Source organism: Cheilinus undulatus, linkage group 17, assembly GCF_018320785.1.
Source record: "Cheilinus undulatus linkage group 17, ASM1832078v1, whole genome shotgun sequence".
NCBI classification, from domain to species: Eukaryota; Metazoa; Chordata; class Actinopteri; order Labriformes; family Labridae; genus Cheilinus; species Cheilinus undulatus.
Window position 1 is genome coordinate 14,298,152 of NC_054881.1, and position 22,374 is coordinate 14,320,525.

At 38.7% G+C, this 22,374-nt stretch overlaps 2 protein-coding genes across 2 annotated transcripts; one reads left to right on the forward strand and one right to left on the reverse strand.

Moving 5' to 3' along the window:
* Positions 1 to 657: 657 nt before the first annotated feature.
* LOC121525358 (ADP-ribosylation factor-like protein 3) lies at positions 658 to 7,770 on the reverse strand. The gene is made up of 6 exons (XM_041811311.1): positions 7,509 to 7,770; positions 6,472 to 6,615; positions 6,255 to 6,371; positions 1,983 to 2,033; positions 1,657 to 1,842; positions 658 to 734 (listed from the first exon to the last, which is right to left on the reverse strand). Exons 1-6 carry the CDS (start codon positions 7,509 to 7,511, stop codon positions 687 to 689), a joined length of 549 nt encoding a protein of 182 aa, XP_041667245.1. The 5' UTR covers positions 7,512 to 7,770; the 3' UTR covers positions 658 to 686.
* Positions 7,771 to 9,019: 1,249 nt separating this feature from the next.
* Positions 9,020 to 20,920, forward strand: wbp1 (WW domain binding protein 1). The gene is made up of 4 exons (XM_041811337.1): positions 9,020 to 9,259; positions 10,155 to 10,257; positions 10,734 to 10,901; positions 15,207 to 20,920. The coding sequence occupies exons 1-4, from the start codon at positions 9,197 to 9,199 to the stop codon at positions 15,743 to 15,745; spliced, it is 873 nt and encodes a 290-aa protein (XP_041667271.1). The 5' UTR covers positions 9,020 to 9,196; the 3' UTR covers positions 15,746 to 20,920.
* The last annotated feature ends 1,454 nt before the right edge of the window (positions 20,921 to 22,374 follow it).

The window sequence follows — 22,374 nt, forward strand, 5'->3', positions numbered from 1 at the left end:
TTTACTGTGTGCATGTGCAAGTGGTCACATTTTATGGTCATTTCCTCCATGCTGTAGTTTTTTTTTCCAGCTTTCACAAGTGTACAGGAACAAAACAAGGTAGCATCACTGAAGCAGAATATGACTGCTTCTCTGGCCTTCATAATACAGCAAAATAGACTTTGTAGTTTGTAATAAATTATGGTTTATTTACTGCAGACTGATCAAATCAAATATGGCACACAGTGCCACATCACTTAGAGAAACTACAGTAACATAGTAAAGCATGAGGCTTTGGTAGACAATACTAGTGCAAGGTCGCCCTCTAGTTTTAGGTAGAGAGAATCACAGGTATTCAACACCTGAATGTCTGAGATTTATCTCACACAATACTGGATTTTTATTACTACCTAAAAATCATTACTTTAGGGGAAAAGTTTACCAAAAAGCACTGTGTGCAAAACCAGAAAACAGAACAAAAGAGTCCAGTATATACAGTATTTACATTTGAACACTGACAGGCATAAAAGTTACCATGGTGAATAGCTACATGCTAATTTCTAGGTATAAAATCTTTGATACTGCCAACTAAACAGAATATAAATTGTATAAAATAAAGTAATGATGACATCTTTTGTCACATTCATGTGACTATGAAGTTCAAATTTAAAGTGCACTGCGATTCTTCAAGATTATTCCTTCCATAGTCATTTTTTCCTGAAAGAAATATTCCGGCAAACCCAGGTCATGCCATCCTACAAAGACACAGAAAAACGAAGTTTAGATATTAGAGGAATTCAAACTGTATGTCAACAAGCTATTCTTTACTAAATTTTAATCTTTCAAGGCAAAATAACATCCTCTAATGTAGTGGGACTCAACCAGACTAGCCTTAAAACCCACTACCACTTCCTTAATGAGAAATCGTGACCATGTTTCCAAGGAATTCCATCAACTTGAATTAATTCAGTCCACAATGTTGCAGTTTGGACCTAGATGATGCAAGCCAACTGATCAGAAAGAACTGACAGCAGCTACATCAACTAGAATACACTCAGCTAGTGTCAATGAATTTTGAACAAAAGAAAATCTTATGTTAGAGAGTAAAGTACCACATAAAAGGTTAACAGGCAGATGATACACCGCTTGCCTAACTGTAGCAATAAAGAAGGCTGAACCATCTGCATAATGGAGACGCATGAAGCAAAGCCTCTTTGGCCTTACGAAAGATGATAACATGCTTAACTTCACACTCCTAATCTGGTTAACCTTATAAATAGTATGTATAGTTTGAGCATGCAGGAGAGCACTCATTATGTTATCATGCCGCGGCTTTGGCAAACACCAGGAGTCAGCTTCATATGAAATAAATTGACTGCATGAGTGCTGTATGAACATTAATTCATTTAAATCAGAGCTGGCAGTAAGGCAGTTTTAATGTGGCAGCTTCTTCTGTAATCATTTATGTTCATTTGTTCAGCATTTTCTGCTGCTTTTAAATTTCATGCTAAAACTCAGTGTGATAAGCAGAAGAAACATAAGCGCTAAGTTATCCTTATATCAAAAGGGGCCGTCTTATTGGAAAAAAAAAATCATTCATGAATTCATATATAAATAAAAAAGGCAGCCACTCTGCAGTGAACTCTGCCTCTCCATTACCATACATACTGTATTTACCTGTACTCCCTCTGCTGTGATTGCCGAACACGCCTGGACCTGCCACATGCGATCCCGGATGGTGTGCAGATTGAGACTCTCTGCCAGCTCAGACGCCGGGGTGGCTGTCATCAGGTCCTGCTTGTTAGCAAAGATTAGCAGTGGCACACCAGCGAGCGCATCCTCCTCCAGCAGCTCAGCCAGCTCCTGAAGGAAAGAACATCAAAGTACAATGATACATGACATAAAAAAAAGAGAACAAGTAAAGATAGATATAATTACAATCATCTGTGATCATGTCCAACACAAAATCATACCAAAAATTATGTGTATTTAATGCGTCTTACCATACTTGTCTCTTCAAATCTTTTCTTGTCTGAGCTGTCAATCACATAGATCTGAAAACAGCAAAGTCACAGAAAATTTAGTCATAGATATTAATAAAGCAGTTCAAAACATGCAAGTACAGAATGATATCACATGAGAGAGACTGCTGTTATACAGGATATCAGGCCACAACCATGGCAATATGATACAATACCTTCAGATACCATATGATACCATACAACACGACATATTACATCATGATGCGATACAATACACGATGATAGGAAAAGGAAAGAAACGGTATGATAGTCATGCTACCAGACGATACGATATGATATACATCACCTCATGTCACAATATGAAACAAAACAGTACAACAGTCATGAAACCATATGATACAAGTGATAACTTACGTCATGTTACGATACGATACAGTCATGGTACTGATACAACAGGTCATGACACGTCACACTACAATATGAAATGGTACCACAGTCATGATACCATACAATACAATAAGATACAATATGTCACATCATATCATGATATGATATAATACAATGTGAAACAAAACAAACGATATGACAGTCATGCTACCATGCAATACAATATCATGAGATATGTCATGTCACAATACAACATTCATGGTACCATACAATACAATATGATGGTCCACATCAGGTCACGATACGTCAAGTCGCATCAGGATACGTCGTGTCACAATATCTTAAGTCACAATACATAACATCATGGTACGTCAAGTACCATGCCTCTACTTTGACTAATAAGCTTGTTAGGTTGAATGAGGTTATTTAGATTTCTAAAAAGGGTTAAACAAAAAAATCATTACAACGATGTCAGATAAAAACAACATGAAACAATGAAACAAAATGGTGATAGATGAGAGCCACTTTATGAGCTACTTTTTGGTTTCCAGCCAGTTCAACAAGAAAAGCTTTTTTAAATCACTTTGTACTCCTGGTTGAATATTCACCGATAGTGCCTGACAGCTGGATTTCTGAAAAAAACTCATTAAATGTTGAGTCCCTTGTGATTCAAGTGTTTCAATCTCAGTTTTGTTTTTTGCTTTAATAACTGCAGGGATTTTAAAAAGACCCTAAATACCACAACATGTTTCTCCTCCTCACATTTTCCGAATTTGATAACCTTATGGGGGCCAGATGGGAGGCTGTGGGGAGCCTTATGTGATCACCTGCTAGTGATCACTGGTACTAAGTAATGGAAACAAGGAATTCCTTATCGCTGCTATTGACTAAATTAATATCAAAAGAAAAAACGTATTAAAAAAAAAAGCTAAAGAAATACCCTGAGTCATCTTATCTATAATATACTACACACATAACTGTAGTTTTTTTTTTAATCTTAATCTTATGCTTTATATAATGTTAGTTCTGCAAGTATTTGGACAGTGAAACTTTTTAAAATCATTTTGCCCCTGTTTATTACCACAATGGATTAGAGTGAAAATAATTAAGATTTGACTGAAGAATAGACTTTCAGCTTTAAATACGGCATTTACCATTTAGGACTTATGATCACTTTTTTCAGAGCACCTTCGTTTTTTGGGGCTCAGATGTGTTTGGAAACACCAACATATCTAAATTTAACCCATGTTTTTAAACCTATCTCTCATTTTTATGTTTATACCTGTGCGTCCCATGTACAACGGATACAATACGATACAGTACGTATCGTACACATTATGATATGATACAATACAGTACGACATGACACATTAACATACAACAAACACAACACGATACAACACAATATGATAAAAAAATAATAGGATACAACAATACAATGACACGACACAACAAGGCTCACGCTTTGTTATCAGATAACACTTTAGCTTGGCGGGCTTCGTGGTTTCACATGAAGACACACAACACAGTTTGGTCTTCCGTCACTGTTCTCAATAAAACTAAACTCGAGATAGCTGTCATATTTTCTCAGTTTAGCTGGTTTGGGCCTAGCATCACTTGATGAAGTGGATGCTCTTAAATATTAATCCATTGTTGCTAGCTGGACCTGCACACCAAATGCATCCTGAGCAAAGAGACTAATGCGTGATGAGTGGTAGATTTATATGATATCTCACAATCATATCTGAATTTTTATTGGCCCAAAGCTGACTTATGTGGGAGTCATTGGTTTTGTATGGTTGTTTTATGGCGCTGTGGTCCCTATATGTATTTATTTGACTTTGAATGACATGGCATTACTTTAATGATTTATTTTAAACTATTTTGCGGACCCCTAAGCTGTGGCTCACAGACCCCCAGAGGTCCCCAGACCCCAGTTTGAGAATCACTGCTTTAGGATGCGATACAATTTTGACATGACATGACAGGATACAATATCATAAGATACCATACAACACAATTCCATACAGTACTAAAAGATATGACATGATACTGCTCAACAGGATACAACACAGCACAACACAACATGATGTAACACCATACCATATGAGAAGATACGATATAATACAATAACATACCATATGATAATATATGGTATGACACAATATAATACAACACAAAGCAATACACCACGACACGATCCAATAAGATATGACACAATACGATATGGTTCGATATGATACAACATACGATACACAGAAAAAGAGTAATGAGAGTAATTTTTCCAGAGTTAAAAATATTTGACTCAAAAGTATTTACTAGTATGTACTCTTTTTTGAGTGTATTAGTTAGCAGCCACTGCCAGAGTTTGAGTGGAAACAGATGAAATTCAACTGGAGTAAAATTTTAACCACACCCACTCAAGCTTTAGTTCAGTTGCCATCACTCGTTGGTAGTCATGGCCGCAGCTCGTTAGGTGTACCGGGTGCAGCTAATTCTTCGCAATCAAGATCTACACACCTGGTGTTGAACTGTCAGGCACCGGTGTACTACAGCTTCTAGTCAAGTAACCTGGCTCCTCTTCAACCTTTGAATATAGTGATTATAGGAGTTTTCGTTTTTTGCCTTGTTTAACCGCTTTTTGTCCCCTTTTGTTGTGCAATGTCTCTGTCTCTCTTCCATTGCTTCTGCAAATCACCAGCCAGCTCACCACTATTAGCACTACTGTTGTCAAATAAACTTCTTTAACCTTACTGCCTCGTCAAAATTGAAAGGATCAAATAAAACAGCTTTATAAAAAGTAAACTTTGTTTTGTATTACTCTGTATTGAGTACAATTGCTGTCGAATTGTTTTTATTTTGTTTATTATGGAGTACATTATCATCATTTAGTGTTAAAAAAAAACAATTTTTAGAGTAAAAACAACTCTGAAAACATTACTCTGCAAGCAGAGTCAATTTTACTCTAAATAGACTAGGACCAAATGTTATATTTTTCTGAGTAACATTTTATTCAATTTGAATAAAATTTACTCAGATAAATTTACTGTATACAATGCAATACAATAAGACAAGATACGATATGACATGACACAATACTACGTGTACAATACGATTCAGCACAAGTGCAGTCCATACGCAGGCCCATGAAATATATTCACTTATTTCTACTACAGTATACCCACTTCTATATCCTTTAATGTACACTGTTCAGTAGTTTGGTTCATTTTTGTTGTTGTTGTTGTTGTTGTTGTGTGGTTCATCAAGGTAACCCTATCAATAGCAGAGGAGGACAGGTCATACTTTGTCTGTTGTATATCTAGAGATGCAAACAGAGCTGCTTTCTATCTAGCTTTCTCCCCAGAATGATCCTTACTACCCGGAGTCAAGTAGCAAAAGTTGACTATCAATTTCCAAATACAAACAGCCTATTTTTGGTAACTGACAACAAGTCACAGTGTTTGCTATCGCTCTGAAATTCATTTTTATTTTTTCAGTCTAATTATGACCTCCTTCAGTTGCACTGACACCTCCCTGAACTTCATATTGATAGCTTCAGTCAAACAGCTTCAAAATACAATTCAACACTTGATATTATCTCTAGACCTTTTCATCTGCTTCAAGTGTCTTGAAGTATTGAGGGAATAGACCGAATCTGGCCATGAAACTTCCTTCCAGTTAGTTTTCAAAATACTTTTGAGCCCCTGGGGTACTCTGAGTGAAACGGCTGTAATTGCTAAACGGTAAATGCCATGATTTTTATAACACCACATACATTAAACCTCAAAGTCTACTCTTTAGACATGCATTGACTGTTTCCTTTCAAGTTAGTACAGATGAGAACTACCTGTGAATGGTTTATATATCTATTCAAAGGACAGCCAGAATACATCAGGGAAAACCTACCAGTACATCTGTGTTCTCGAAGTAATTCCTCCAGTAGGGGCGAATCTTGCGCTGACCACCAATGTCCCAAACGTTTAACTTGAAACCAGAAGACTGAACGCTCTTTATATTGAAACCCTACAGAGATACAACAGAAGCAGACTCAACACCTTTTGACTGTAAAATGACGACATGTAACTAAGTGGGGAAAAATGTGAAAACTTCTTAGTGCATGTACTTGTGTGGGGGTGATGTGGCTGATATCTTCAGCAGCGAGCTGTTTCAGCAGAGTAGTCTTTCCAGCATTGTCCAAGCCAAGCAACAGTAAGCGCACTTCCTGCTCTGGAGACTGTTTCATCCGACGAAGAATGGACAACAAGCCCTAGAAGTGGATCAGAAAGCACGTAAATGCTTCAACAGGACAAGCAGTTTATCACTGAATTGTTAAAAAAATCAATGCCTTAGTCCAGTTAGATAATGCTGTGGTCATCAGAGTTCATTTTGGTGTCAGGGTTTGGCAGAGGATCATGACACAGCTTGTGTGGGAGGTTTAACACTAACCCCACAGCAAGAGTCATCTAGAACACAAGGATTTAGCTGTGAGTGGCTTGCTGTGACCTCCTCTTGTTAGCAGGCCAGAGGCTCTAACTGGCATGTGCACAGTCAGTGGCTTGAGTCCAGAAAGTGGTGAGGAAGGAAAGCTTTGGTTCAGGCTGGTCATGTTGCAGGGTGTTCCTGTACTGTACAAATGTAAAACCGAACAACCCAAAATATTACAAAACATAACCACATAAATCAACATGCCACTTTTTGCACATTATAATTTAGACTTTCTTGCACTATATTCTTCATCTGTCTTGGTGTCTTCTCCTTTAAGTTTGAGGCAAAAAGATGTAAGGCAAAGAATCCCCCCAAAAGGCAGTTTAAAATCTTTTTTTTTTCTTAATCAAAACTAGCACATGTCCACTTTCCAAATACATCATCATTTTAGCACCATTACGTGCAGGACTGTATAGGTGTTTATAGTGATAACTCACATTAAAGTCATAATCAGGATCAACGACAACCTACTGTGGCCTTTTTGGCACTTGTTTTATTAAACCAGTAAGTAACCCTGACTAGGTGCACCATTCACTGTTATCAACTTCTGTAGCATTAGCCGCTGTGGCTAACAGTTTTCAGTTACACGCTACTTATTTAACAAAGACTGTAATTAAACATTAAAGAGATTAATTAAAATGGTCTAATGCCACAAAAGTTAACCGGAAAACTCACCATGTTTGTCTCAGGTGCTGTGGTGTTTTGTCCCGTCTTACGCTGAGTGGATTAAAATCTTTATAACGATTCCTCTCGAAGTGGGGAACAGCTGTCAGGTTCCGTTGTCGTGGAAACCGTGACGTCAGGATAAACAACGTGACTTCTGAGCGTCCGTGATATCTACAGGTCTGTGCAGCGGAAGCTGAAGCCTTCAGCTAGAGAAACTAAAAAGCTTCAGTGCTTTTCTGAATGAAGGACATTGTTATCTCAAAATTCAGGGGAAAAAATCTGGCAAAGAAGAAATCTAAAAAGGGCAATATAAAAGATACAGACAAAATAAAAAGAGAAATAATAACAATTTCTGTTTTCTTTCTTTCTTCTATTTTTTTCTCCATAATATAGGAAAGAAAATAAATATGGTCATTGTAAGGACAAGTTTAAAATCCCCAATATAATTTTCCAAAATCTAAGACATAATCATGAGGACAAAAAGGTATAAAGGTATTAAAATGAGATAATAACATTAAAAGTCGAAATTATAAAATGGATCAAAATTATGAGATCACAAGCTGGAATTCTGAGCTAGAAATTTAATAATTTGACATAGTAGACCATAATTTTAACAAAAAAGGTCAAAATTCTGCATAGTAAGTCATAATTATGACATAAAATGCCAAAACTTTGAGATGGAAAATGATAAATATGAGATAAAAAGTCAAAATTATGAGTTATAAAGTTAAAATTAACTAAAAAAGTCAAAAAATTTTAGATTAAAAGTCAATATTGTGATTTTGAAAATCGAAATTGACATAAATGAAAAAAAAACAAAAAACAACTAAATTATTAGTTATTATACCATGTGATATTCGGCCATGATTTATGTTTTTAATTAATTAAAGGTCTACGAAATGCCATAAAAAGTATTAATCATAAAATAAAGTGTCAAAAACTGAGATAGAAAGTTGTAATTACGAGATTAAAAAAAATTAGGAGATTAAAAAGTCTACATTCTGAAATAAGTCATAACTTGGAGTTAGTAAGTCATTGTATGAGCTAACTGCATTTTGAGATTAATAGTTTTACTTTGACATATCTCATAATTATGACTTGCTATCTACTTATTTCGACTTTTATCTTTTAAGATTTTTTAATCATTTATTTTTCACTGTTTATCACATAATTTAGACTTTTTATCTTATATTCATGAACATCTATCTCATTGTTTTGACTTTCTATCTCATAATGTGACTGTTTTCCCCATAATTATGACCCTTATCTCAAAGTTTAGACTTCTTCTTTCTTAATATTTACTTTTAATCGCATATTTATGATTTACAATCTCATAATTTTGACATGTAATTTCATTCATCATTATGATTTACTGTCTCGTTGTTTCGATTCAACATTTTGTACATAATTACCTAATTTTCTTTTATTTTAAGTGGCGGAAGTGTCCTTAATCAGAAGTAAATTAACTCCACTTTAATAATATTCTCACAAACGCATATACAGCGCCCCCCAGTGTGAGTCTGACTCAGTTTCATATTACCATCGCTGTTTCTGAGTCAAGGAAAACAAAAACATGTCTGAGTGCGACAGGCTGAACCGTTAACAGGCAATAGTAACCTGAAGTCACCTCAACAAGTCGTCGATTCGACCGACTGCTATATGATTCCCGTCGTGTCAACGGCCGACGACCCAGAAAGATGCCGCAGAAAGCACTGGGATCCATTGTAGGTCTTCTTTGTACCGGGACCTGTCTGGTGCAGGTAAGCCGATGGTAAATGTCCCGGGGTCGGTTGTCCCTTCAAGCCGAGGCCGCGGCTCCTTCGTCGGTTAAAGGCCTTCTGCTGATCCTTTTTGTCTCCTCCACAAAGGAAACAGGGCACGGCTCGTTACTGTATACCTAGGATGACGTCAGTTAGACAAAGTTTTTGCTTGTATTTCGACAGTTCACTCGCTTAAAAATGCAGTTTGTGTCTCAAAAAGCAACATGACTTTATTTCATAACCTCATTTTAACAGTTCGAATCACAGTATCAAGATTAACGTTAGCCATTGCTAACTGGTACCCGGCAAACTGACGCGTTTATTCATAGTAGTTGATATTAGCTAGCCAGCTAGCTCATATAGACGGTCACTCTCCAGATTGCTTTCACAATTTTTAATGTTTATACCGTGAAACTTGGGCTAAAACGTTGGAATTAAAACGAATCATTATAATGTTATTTAAACTAATTAGCATTGCATTTACATAACTGAACTTATTACCGTGACACCGTTGGCTTTGTAACAGAACCACCTTTTTTGCTTTTATTACTGCAGGCAGCTCTTTTTAAAGTATTGTCTCCATTCACCGTAGCTATAACATATGAAGTGTGTTGTTGAAAAGCTTTTTTTTCTCTTTTGTTGTCTTTGCCTCAGGGATATTTAAAAGGTTTCAAAATATTCAAGTTTTACTATTCAACATAAATGTAGGTCAAAGTAACGTTACAGGAAATTACCATAGCCAGTGAAAACACAAGAAATGACACGGAGTTGACGACCGAAAAAATATTTAACAGATCCTAGAAGTAGGCCATTCCACCCAGGGTTTTCTGTGCAGCTTTTGGGATTGAGTGTTGACTCAGACATTTATTTTCTGTTCTTCTTGTGTGTGTTTAAGGGGAAGGAGTTCTGTTTTGGGGTAAACAATGAGCAGTATCGCTGTGAGATGGGCTACTGCTGTGGTGAGAGAGAGTGCTGCACCTACTACTATGAGCTCTGGTGTAAGTATCTCTGGGTTTTTTAAATGTTCTTAAATATTTATATGAATAAGTCTAATTTGGTCTCTTTTATCCCATTCCTCTTTTCCATTTAATGCTCTGTTTGAAGATAAACTCTTTAGAAAGCTTCCACAATCTATAATTTCTTAAATCATGATGCTTACATCTGTATGTGTCATACATGAAGGAGCAACTATAACACTTGAATTTCCCCAGGGATCATTCTAGTTGTGACTTCCATTTTGATTATAGCGACCATTTTATTCTGCAATCAGTTTCGCTTTCATTTAAGTACAAAGCTTGGTGGAAACTACTTTAGTCTGCAGTTCAAAATGGATTTAGCATGATAATTTGAGACCAGACTTATTTGAGTTTCCCATCTGTCCTTTTTTTAGGTCATGGAAAACCTTGCAAGGTTCATCAGTTGCTGATGTTGTTGATGATTTGTTTATATTGAGCCTGCTTGTCTCCTTTCATAGGGTTTTGGTTGGTATGGACCCTGATTATCATGCTTAGCTGCTGTTGTGCGTACCGACATCGGAGAGTTAAGATGCGTCTTCAGCAGGAGCAACGTCAACGTGAGATTAGCCTCATGGCCTACCAGGGAGCTTCCAGCTCCTTCATTTCTCCTCCACCACTTAATTTAAGTAAGTACTTTGTCTTCATTAGACAAACTCAGCACGTTTGCAAGATGACAATATTTTTATTGTTTAATAATCTTACAAGTCCACCTTTGTTGGTATCACAGAATTTTAGTTGTAAACTGTGAGTTTCTCAAAACTTTTCACAATTAAGTGCCCATTCCATCAGATTAGGATGGCAATCTCAGACAGATCTCTGCTCAATGTAGATAAATAAAAGTACAGAGCTTTAAAAGCAGAGAAAATGTACTTGTGTATACAAGTTATGGTCTTTTTGCATTCTACAAAGTCCATATCCTGAGGTCATGTCTCCTGCTTTGACATGATCAGCAGCAATTTGCCTTAGTGGGCACGCATACTTTGCCCAGTTGCCCTGTACTGATCCAAAGCAGAATCCCCCCCCCCCACCCGGCCCTTCAGTCACATTGCTTCAAGCCAAAGCAGCCCTGAGCACTTTACCTCTTGTACATACATCATTATGTTAGAATAAGACTAGGGGTGTAACGGTATTTGTTAGTGATGCACTATATATATTTTTTTGAACCGATACCAATAACCGATAATTTCCTACTCCTGATGGCCGATAACCGATAATTTTTTTTTCAATTTTGTGATTTTAAAAAATAAGTTTATTCCATGTATTTATGAACATCTGGGGGCAAGAAGGGGTTAATATGTAGTGAGCACAGATGTTTACAACTAATTCTAACCGACATTATCCCCTTTTCCCTTGGAATAAATTCTTGACAAGTGGTCAAATCTGACATTTCAATTAACTAAACAAGGATTCAGCTGACTCATGTCAAATCAGACATAAAAACAAATGATAACAGGCTGTCAAGCTTAACAAATGGAGATTTTTGGGTGTCTGTTTTTATGTTTTTGCTGCATAAGTCAGAAACAGAGCTGACGTTTTACGTAAAGATTAAAAATATGCACTGACATAAGTCATATCAGAGATAGGTTAAGAATGTAAAGTCCACTGTGGTCTGTAACTTCTGTTCCTAACTTTGTAGAGTAGAGTAAATTCTGAATAACTTCGCTGTGTTGTTAGCTCTTAGCACAGAGGCCGCTTCTCTTCTTCTCTGGTGGTTAACAGTGGGTCGTGTACCGCGGCGCCACCTACTGTTTTGAAATGTGTAGTCTCATGAGAAAGAAAACAAACGCCTTTATCATCGGTGGATTTTATCGGTTAATATTTTATTATCGGCAAAATTAAAATATGTAAAATATATGCGTTATCATCCGATAATTTATCGGTGCCGATAATTATTGTGCATCCCTAGTATTTGTATTCGTCTCGTACCGTCACGGTACGGCCGTCACGGTTCGGTGCACGCAGTAATACGACAAATACGTCTGAGTGAGTATTAAAAAAAAGTAAGTTCTCACTTCAATCCAGGTGGCGGCAATGAGCCCAAAAGCTACCAGCAACCGTCATTACAGAAGAAGGAGCAGTTACAAAAACAAACAAAGAAGAGTGATGGCGCGTGTGGAATTAGAAGAGCCGCCGGCTTCATTTAAATCCCCCGTATAGCAATGGTGCTCTGGCTCTATGAATCATATTAACTTTACCTTCAGCTATCAGCCTCGGAGGAGTGAGAGGGACTCTGCAGCTGTGTCATAGGTAAAGTTATCTTCAGATTTCACACGACTCTAACCTCTTTATCCTCCAAGATGGGCTGTGAAAAGTTCTTCCAAACTTTGTAGTAGGTCCCATGGGTTAAAAAAGTAGTCCAGTGCTGAAGTCTGTGTTGAAATTGGCAAAAAAGGCGCTAATTTGCATACTTCACACGCTAACTTGGGGTTGTGTGATGATATGTTAGAGTTAACGGGGAAATTTTACTGTTTAAAGAATGGGTATAAATATGTCAATATATCAATGAAAATAACCTAGTTATTCAAAAATGTATTTATTTATTTATATTTTTAATCACTGAAGAACTTTTGGAGGGAGGTCGCAGCATTATTTATAATTTAAATGTAATTTATTCAGCCTATTTATTTTAATACAACTCAATTAAAAAAATTAAACTTAAATTTTATTTATCCGCTTAAATCCCCGTACCGAAAACGTACCGAACCGTGACTTCAAAAATGAGGTATGTACCGAACTGAAATTTTTCTGTACTGTTACACCCCTAAATAGGACACATGCATGACTTTATTTACAATAAGCGCAAACACAGAGATGGCTCAATGGACAAAAACACAGGGCACAAGACTGCAACCTTGTGTCTTTTTGTTGCATTGATTTGGTCAAATTCTGTCCTCTCACACTCCAAAAATCATGCCAGCATTATATACCCATGTTCATGTATATGCATGAGCAACCACAACATGCTGACGCCCACCTTTTCTGTCTGTGGCAGAGCAAAGAAAGTACACCGTCCTTAAGCGTGGTACAGAGTTTTCAGACTAGTCAAACAAATATGACTTTGGGGGTCAGTCTTGCTTGGCCATGGTGCGGATTTCCTAGTGTGTGTTCCTTTTATGTTTGTTTGCCACATTCTCTGATGATAAATGGTAAATTGGTGGGAGCACTTTGGGATTAAGTGTCTTGCCCAAGGACACATCAGCATATGACTGCAGTAGCTGGGGATCAGACCCCTGACCTCCTGGTTGACAGACAAACGACTCTACCTACCGAGGATAGCAGAGATGCGGCCATTATGTCATCAGTGTCTCTGAACCTTGGCTGAAACTTGATATTGTCTTCACTAATATCACAAGAGTGGAACAAAGGACACACTTGTCAGAGTCTGAAAGAGTCACATTGAACGTGTTTCACTTAATGTCAGAACACAACACCTCACTATGTGCATACACAGACAGTGATTCACACAGATCATTGCAACATGTACTCATACCGCTCTTCCCACAGGAGATTTTGGCAAAGGCAGAAAGAAGCCATTTATAAGACGATATAAAAAGTATCATGAAACATCTTCTCATGTGCTTTCCCAAACTCATCCCTAACCAGGCAAACCCATGCATGCTAAGAGAAGCAAAACTGGTCAACTGGGTACAAATTGGCACATTTTAGATATCCTGAATGTGTATGCCTTCTAATATTACAACTTTACAGCTATAAATTTGATACATACTGCACTCACGCTAGGCCCAGTTGCTGTGTATCACACTTGTCACCTGTCCCCAGTTTCTTGCTGGCCTGTATTGACTCTACTCCAAGCCCAATCAGGCCTGGGCAAGGGTATGTCATCAATATCAATACGACAGATGCAGTATACAGGACACGCAGTGAAGAAATACATTGACAACATGACAGCAGCTTTACTCACTTTTTTGCTTATTTGAGTATTTTTGGTCAGATACAGCCCTCTGACATTATGCCAATGTCTGAAATGATTGTCAAGAGGAACAGTTGTCTCCACTATAGTGGCGTGAAAAAGTATTTGCCCCCTTTCTGATTCCTGATTTTTTTTGCATATTTATCAGACTTAAATGTTTTCAGGTCATCAACCCAATTTTAATAGCTATATACAAAGTAATTGCCCCACCCTTGTTAAATCACGAGTTAACTGTGATTAACCACAGTTCTTGGAAAGCTGAATTCAATTTCACTAGCCACACCCAGGCCTGATTACCGCCAGATTTGTTGAAACAAGAATTCACTTAAATAAAACCTGTCAGACAAATTGAAGTAGGCTACAAGATCTCAAAAAGAAATGCATCATGCCACTATCCAAATAAATTCAAGAACAAATTAGAAACAAAGTGACCGAAATCTATCAGTCTGGAAAAGTTTACAAAGCCATTTTCAAGGCTTGGGATAGCGAACTACGGTAAGAAAAAGACTTCAGCTGAAGTAGGTCTGTTGGTACAGCCTGAAACCACTAATTTCTTTGTTCACATGACCAATATTTGCAGCGGATATAGGCAGATTTTAAAGTCAAAATGTCAGTTGAAAATATTTGCAGCAATATTCATATCTGCCGTACTGATAACTCACTTTTAAGATATATCCGCCAGTGCTGATACCACACTAATAACATAGTACATCCCTTATTTTCAGTACTCACTGAAATGTGTCCACATACAGCATAATGCTCCTGTACAGCATCATAATGCCCAAATTGGATACAAACACCTGTAAATGTATTGTATAAACAGGATTAAAGAGTTTGAAACCCTTTTTGTCTTCAAACATATCTTAATTTTTAATCAATCCAGCTAACACTTAGTTGACTTTGACTCTCAATTACTGTTTTGCTTCAATAAATCTTACTCATAAATGCAGCTACCATCATGAGGATGATGACCTAAAACTTTCATTTGGCTGAATTTCAGGATTCTGGAATGACTGCAAGCTACCTGACTACGAAGAGGTGGTGGGTCACCCGCCAACGCCCCCTCCCCCATACTCTGAAAACCCCCCTGAGACTGTTCCAGCACTCCCCGCTCCAGTGAGCCAGCCCGACACTGCCGCTGTTCAACCACCAGCAGCTGAAGAAGAGCCACAAGCAGACGCTCAGGCCTCAGGCTCCTCATCGGGCTCTTCGATGCTGATCCAAGCACAGCACGTGGCTGAGGAGAACGTCGAGGTTCCCCTGATGGCCGGGGGTCAAGAGGAGGACGAAGACGAGGAGCTTATTACTCGGCGCCGACATGTCACCGGTGACTCAGGGATCGAGGTGTGTGTTTGCCAACTGGATGTTGATGAGGGCTCAGGGCTTGAAGAGGAATGTGATGAGGAGCACCGGATGTGTAAGGCCAGTGGTGGCCACTGCTGCTCTGCACAGCAGCAGCAGAGCTTCAGGCAGAAGGAGCACACCACAGAGCTGCCCAGCCAGACCGCCAGCACCAGCACTGGGGACCACATGGTGTGATCCACAACTAACCAGCCAACCAGTCCGGCTTTCTGCCTCACACAGGGAGATCATCATCACCACAGGGACTGTCTGTGTTTTAATGCTTTAAACTAACACACAGGCATGACGTCACGATGATGATGATGATGATAACGATAACTAATCCTTAATGCCGCCTGTTAAAGAAAGATGAATAACATGTTTATTTTTTGGACTTTTTTTTTGCTTTTCTTTTGCAGGGGAAACAGAAAACGCTCTTGGATGCTCCATTTGGTCTGTTTTTTTGGTGAGCAAAAGGAAGTCATAAGAAGGCAGCAATTGATTGTGATTGAAACCAGAAATGACTGTTTCCCTTTGTTTCTGTGTTCTCTTTGAGCACTGCCTTCATGTTTCTGTCCCACCGCTCTCCTTGGTCAAAACATTTCCTGCCACTCATCCGTCTGACATTTTACCTCCACTGGGATGGTCAGCCAGGAGCATACCAACACGGTCAATGACATCCCCCCTCCCCCCAGCAGAGGAGTCATAAACAAACCTCTTGAAAACTCTATGATTCTGAATGAATCAGAGAGAGCACATACATTTTGTTTCCCCAAAAGCAGTTTGCGCCTAAGAGTTTATGTGTGTGCTCTTTAATCTAGGGCACAGCTGCATGGTGATGTCAGCTGTGAGGTCATGGCAACCAGTGTCCGCTGGTGTGAAGAGTGTGCGACTCTTTGCATGTGGGGGGGGGGTTATGCAACCGCAAATAGCAGAGAAGAGAGACAGGAAGGCGGTTGTTGTTTTGTCTCTAGGCTATTAAATGTCACACAACCCTTTTTGATATCCATGCAGTGATGTGTATAACTGAATGATCACCAATTAACACTTTTTGGAAGTAATGGGTGACCATCTTTAAGGAACTTAATCATGGTGTGCACTTGATCTCTTGTATCTGACTGTATTCAGTTCTTAATAATAGCCCAGAGGGCTATGCCACCACTTTTAACCCCCCAAAATATCCTGTGGTGGCTCTGATAATGTGTTTTATTTTCTGTGTTACATTGGAGTGAGCTTTGGCAGCATTTAGCTCATTTCTTCACTTAATTACATAGTTTAGATTTCACAGAGGATGTAAATGCTTTATTTTCATTTCATAACCAGCTATGCTTCACTTAAATGCCACGTTTGTCACTATAAATGGCAACAAAGCTCCTGACAGGGGCTGCTTGAGTATGTATGTGCTTGTGAGTGGATGTTTAAAGTGCAGTAGGTAAGGGTTGAGTCGTGTGGTTTTTTTAGTGCTGTTGCACCTGGTCAATGAGGTGGATTAGAAGCACTGGTATTTTTGCATGAGGCATGGATTTCTCTGTTTATATTTGAGTTCATTGGCATTTTCTAGCTATTTGTTATTAGGCTACACATCTGTGAACCCAGGGTTCCAGTTAAAAAGAGAGGTTTAAATCCTTACACCCTGTGTTTAGTTACGTTTTACTGTTAGAAGTGTGTAAGCCATGCTGTCCTCTGAATGCACTGCTGGGTAAAAGTTAACCGGGGCTATCCTGGTTCACTGCAGACCCTCTGTAGCTCTTGGCAGCCTGAGGGATTTGCAGCGGTATTTTCCATTGGCAGCAGAGGGCGGATGCATTAGCAAGTTGAGGTGGATGCGGGCTCTTGGTCTGCAGTCCTGTCACTGTTGGCACAGCTGCAGAGTCTATTGTGAATAACCGCATGCTTTTTTGCATGTCATGTCGTTTGCCCTATATACTGTACAGTCTGTATTCAAAGCAGTCCAACTGGATGGTGTCTGACAGGAACACAAAACAAATTCATCCTCCCCTGGCAAACTAAAAACTAGTGCAAGAGCAGAAAAAATTGACGCATCTGTAACTGTTTCATTGAGATTTTTGTTTGGGAAATGGTTAACAACTTTTTTTATTAGTCTGCTTTGATACGGTGTATGGAAATGAACACAGTGTAAAGACTCAGGTCAGTCATTCTGGCTCATACAGGCTCATAAAGCTCCACTCTGGAGTATATTATAAAAGTGATGCAAAAGTTTTCTATGATAGACATAATCCTGAATTAAGTATATTGGATGGATCTGGTTAAACATCCAGTTTACAGAATCCAAATGTTTTTGTTAGCAAATATCCATCCTGAGAAGCTGGAGGAAAAATGGTACCTTTTATGCTGAGTTTAGACCCTTACTGTGTTAAAGCAGGGATGCGCAATATTATCAGCTTAATGTAGGACAAGGTTCATGGAATGTTGAGGCAGTACCCACAAACTGACGTTTGTTTTTTAGTTCCACCTTGACCTATGAAATGTGCTTTAAGGATTGAAGTTTTAGGTCTGGGCTACATTTTATATAAGTACCGGAAAAAATGATTTTTTAAATATTAGATTGAGGCTAAAATAAAATATTATACTTCCCTACAATCAAGGAAACGTATATGTCGATTATTTTCAGCACTGTCTGAACACTGACAAGGACGATACTTGTTTCTGCTCTTAGTGCTTCCTTGTTCCTCCAGCTGGCAGCAGCCCAGCGCTCTGTTCTCACACTGGATGTGCTTCTTAGATCTACAATTTGAGCTTCACTATAAAAGCTGTATTTCCACCAAGCAGTCTGACTCAGTTTGGCTCAGTACAATAGGCAATTATTTGCATTTCTGCTGAACCAAAGGATGGGCTCTTATAGAGCCCAGCAGTGTTAGCCTACCTTTTTGGCAGTCCTGACTCTGGAACCAAAATTCACCATTCAAATCTGCCATGAACATTTTGTAAAATCCTTATTACAATGCTTTTAGTGCATAGACCAAGCGTAACATTCACCTGAGTACTATAAAATATTTTATTCAACTCAAAAATGGAGAGAAAGGCAATGGTACAAGACTGTGTGCATTTTTTCTTTACAAGTTGGAAGGAACTAAATATTCCACCATCCACCGTGATTTATTTTATTCCTTGTTAATGATAGATTTTCAGATCATACAATAACCCTTTTTTCTACACTAATCTTTATTGTAGTGACTTAATCTAGAGAGTTTGAGCATTTATCACTTGGCGATGGCATGTATTGCTTCCTTCGTGGGCATTTCCAAGGTAACTGGAGATCCCATCAATGAGAGACGTTAACTGTGACACTCAAGGATTGTGGGTATTGTAGTATTTTTTCACTAAAAACTATGTTGTTCTGAAAAACGAGGTTGATATCTTAAGAACCTTTGTCTCCTACAGGAGCATATAACGTTTCACACTCAGGTTACTTGTGGTTAATCTAACTTGGATACTTCTGATTATATGGTGGATAATCAAATCTGCTATGGAGAAAATGAATGGGATTTTGCTTCCATAACCACACTGTTGAGCCCTACTGCTGAGGTGAGCCAAAGGAGCCAGATCTCTGAAAAGAGCCAGGATTCTTTGTGCAAGAGTTGACGGACCGTTGCTGTAGAAACACAACATCAGCATCAACTATCAAATTATACCAAACTGTTCTTAACCAATCCAGACTGCTTGGTAGAAACGCACTTAGACGGTTTGAACTTGAGGAGAAATATGAGAGTGAGTGCACCTGTAACACTGCTGTAGTGTGAAACACAAATCCAGCTCCCTGAGGTCAGGACAATTTAGTTTCATTTTCATTGCATCAGCCTAATCAAACATGCTTTAGTGAAAGGTTTTCAGCCTTTTGATGCTCCTTCAATATGAAGCCGAACTGACGTGACAATGAGGGCTGTTGCACTGTGAGCATGACTAAATACCATTAGCAGAAGTCATACTACAGACATTGTTTGACCAGCACACCTCAAGCTGCCTTGCTGCATCTCTAGAGAGAAAATGTCTTGATTATGAAGTGGCACAGTGAAAAGTACAAGAAAAGAGTTGTGCTACTGCCTTATTAGAGTAGGTGTTTAAGTGGATTTGTTCTGTTTTGTTTTCTCAATAATATGATTGCTTCAGAGTAGAGGAGTGCTCTGTATCAATTCAGATGTCATCTGTGCTTGCTCCTCTTGTATGAAGAGGATGTGGTTTAAAAAGAGCAGCCACACAGTTTAAACTGTCACGTAATCGTTGTAGTGTTTTACATGCATAGGTTTTGTATCAGAGTGTGCGGTTGTGTTGAGTTCATGTGTGTTTGTCAAGCTGTGGCACTGATGGAGAAGTGGAGACCGGAGTTTGTGCTTGTTCTGTTTTGGTTTCAAGGATCTGGTCAGACATAGTTTGTGATGTGAACCGAATCTGAAGCATAAGTAAGACTAGTTTTGATCATCCTGTTTGTTATATTCTCCAACAAGAGATTACTTCATAACATGTTGTTATGAGGATTTTTTTTGTATACATATGTAGGCAGAGGAACTGGGGAGGGGGATGGGATGGGGTTTCTTTTGTGCATGAGTGAACTTGGGGGTCCATAGTTTTACCATTGCCAAACAACGACTATGCCTCGCTAGTTTTCACATGTTTACTAAGATTAAGGGCTATATCTGTCATCCATTGTGTACAAACATCCATCCATTCATTTTACTGAGTGATACGTGTGCTGTTTGTTTGAAGCCACAGTTGCCGAGATCCACTATGTGAATATGGTGTGTTTGGAGTTCTTTTTCATGTAGTGGAGCTCATATTTAAAATAGCTGATTGTATATGACCATGTATGTTTGTGTTATAGGCTTTAACTTTGCCTTTTTTTTGTTCTGTCACACTTAACGGAGGTGCGTGATGCATGCTGAACCCCGATCCCACTTGAACTCATTATGTAACCAGCTACATGTCTGTGTGGTGTGATGGGACTATGGCTGAATCCCAGTTCTCCCCTTAACCCTCAATCTTAACCCTCAGTCTCAAAATGTACATTCCCGGGAAGTGCGAGGGCTGTCCCAATTCTCCCGAGAGTTGAGTTGAGGGGCGAGTTTGAGGGTTTTATCTCCCCCAATTTTGAGATGTTCCTGGAGCTCCCTTGGTTTTGAGAGGTTTCACTCAAAGAAAGATGGCAGTGAATGTGGGGAAGAAATCGAGCTACAAATGTAAATATTTCTTTATTAATAGAGATCTAAAAATTAAGAAAACCACTCCAATGTCTTGGTTACCTCCGCCAAGGAGATTATGTGATCGGGAGGGTTTGTTTGTTTGTTAGTTTGTTAGCAACATAACTCAAAAACTTATGGACGTTTTTTTGAGATTTTCGGACAATGGCATAAGGAAGAACTGATTAGATTTTGGGAGTGATCCGGATCACCGTCTGGATCCAGGAATTTTTTAAAGGCTTCCGTACTATTGGGAGACACGGCTAATGGCGGAGGTCTGCGCTCTCCCAGTGCTTTTCTAGTTTAATGTAATTTTATGGATTATTTGCCTTTTTGTAGCGTAACATTTATATTTTTACTATCATAAGCTGGTAACTGTGCCGCCTCCTTCTTCTTAAATCGACAGACTACGCAGTTTTGGCACATTACTGCCCTCTACAGTCTGAAATCGCAACTGCTATTAAGGGGTGTCCCATTTCTAAGTCATGAGATGGCCCTTACACTTGGTTTTGAGGGGCAGGTGGGTTAAGACTGAGGGTTGAGCTTGAGGGTAAGATTGAGGGTTAAGGGGAGCATTGGGATTCGGCCTTTGTTGACCCTTTGTGAACTCCACGCTGACTGAAAGTGTGGCTAACGCTGTACATGTATGTATCCTCTCTACATTCGGTCCCTTGGAAACAGGAACACCAATGCAGAAGTGTCGACATAAATAATCAACCAAAGCCGCCACTGTCTCCATGCTACATGTCTTTTTGTTGTCTGTTTGGTTTCCCGCTCTCAGGGTTATCTTTAACAAGCCGTTTAGGATTACATTCAGTCTCAGCAGTCTTTTCACAACCTCATTGTTGATTTTATTTCTGCATCACGCACCTCTGTCGTTCATGTTACTACTCTATGCAAAAACATAAACCTACTGTTAAATGCTGCGACCCCCCCTTTGCTCCATCGTCTGTCTGTGGACACCAGTTAAAGCAATATAACTGAGTATGCGTGGCACTGACTGTAATCTGCTTTTTTTGGTCTGTGTACATGTATTTGTTTAAGAAAATGCTGAAAAAATACTTGTAATGCTATAAAAATGATGTGATGTGTATGTATGCTTCATGGTCAGCTGAGGGGCTTGATTTTAAGAGCCATTGTAGTTTCTATATATATATATATAACTATATATTTTACCTTCTCTTTTTTTGTCTTTTCCCTGCCTGCCTCAACCACTTACACTTAGTACTCCGTCTTCTAGGTAAACCACATTTTTGGGTTGAAAGGAAAGGGTTAAAAATGTCGTATTTGTTGGTTTCCTTCGTCCACTTGCTACTTCTCCATCCCTCATTTTTGTTGCACTAATTCAATGTTAAAGCAACAGCTTTTTTCTTGTTTCCATCTTGATGAATTTCACAGACTGAATATTTAACTGTTGCCTTTAATCCTCAGTTGTAACAGCATCAATTTCAAAGTTTTTATATTATACATATGAAGGACCTCAACATGGAACACAGTCAGCTTATGAGACATGAACACAAAAGGGCGATTCAGGAACTTCAGTGGCCACCTGGCTCTCTGAATTAGAGAAAATGAAACAGTACCCTCCATGATATATGATTGTCTTCTTCAAAAACTTCAAGCTGTACCTTTTTG

Excerpts from the sequence above, each read along its gene's own strand:
- LOC121525358 (XM_041811311.1), bottom strand. Across the intron at positions 1,843-1,982 it reads GATTTGAAGAGACAAGTATG|GAGCTGGCTGAGCTGCTGGA; the intron begins GTAAGACGCATT and ends TCTTTCCTTCAG. Across the intron at positions 735-1,656 it reads TCACAGCAGAGGGAGTACAG|GATGGCATGACCTGGGTTTG; the intron begins GTAAATACAGTA and ends GTGTCTTTGTAG.
- wbp1 (XM_041811337.1), top strand. The coding sequence starts at position 9,197 with ATGCCGCAGAAAGCACTGGGATCCATTGTAGGTCTTCTTTGTACCGGG. Across the intron at positions 9,260-10,154 it reads CCGGGACCTGTCTGGTGCAG|GGGAAGGAGTTCTGTTTTGG; the intron begins GTAAGCCGATGG and ends TGTGTGTTTAAG. Across the intron at positions 10,258-10,733 it reads CTACTACTATGAGCTCTGGT|GGTTTTGGTTGGTATGGACC; the intron begins GTAAGTATCTCT and ends CTCCTTTCATAG.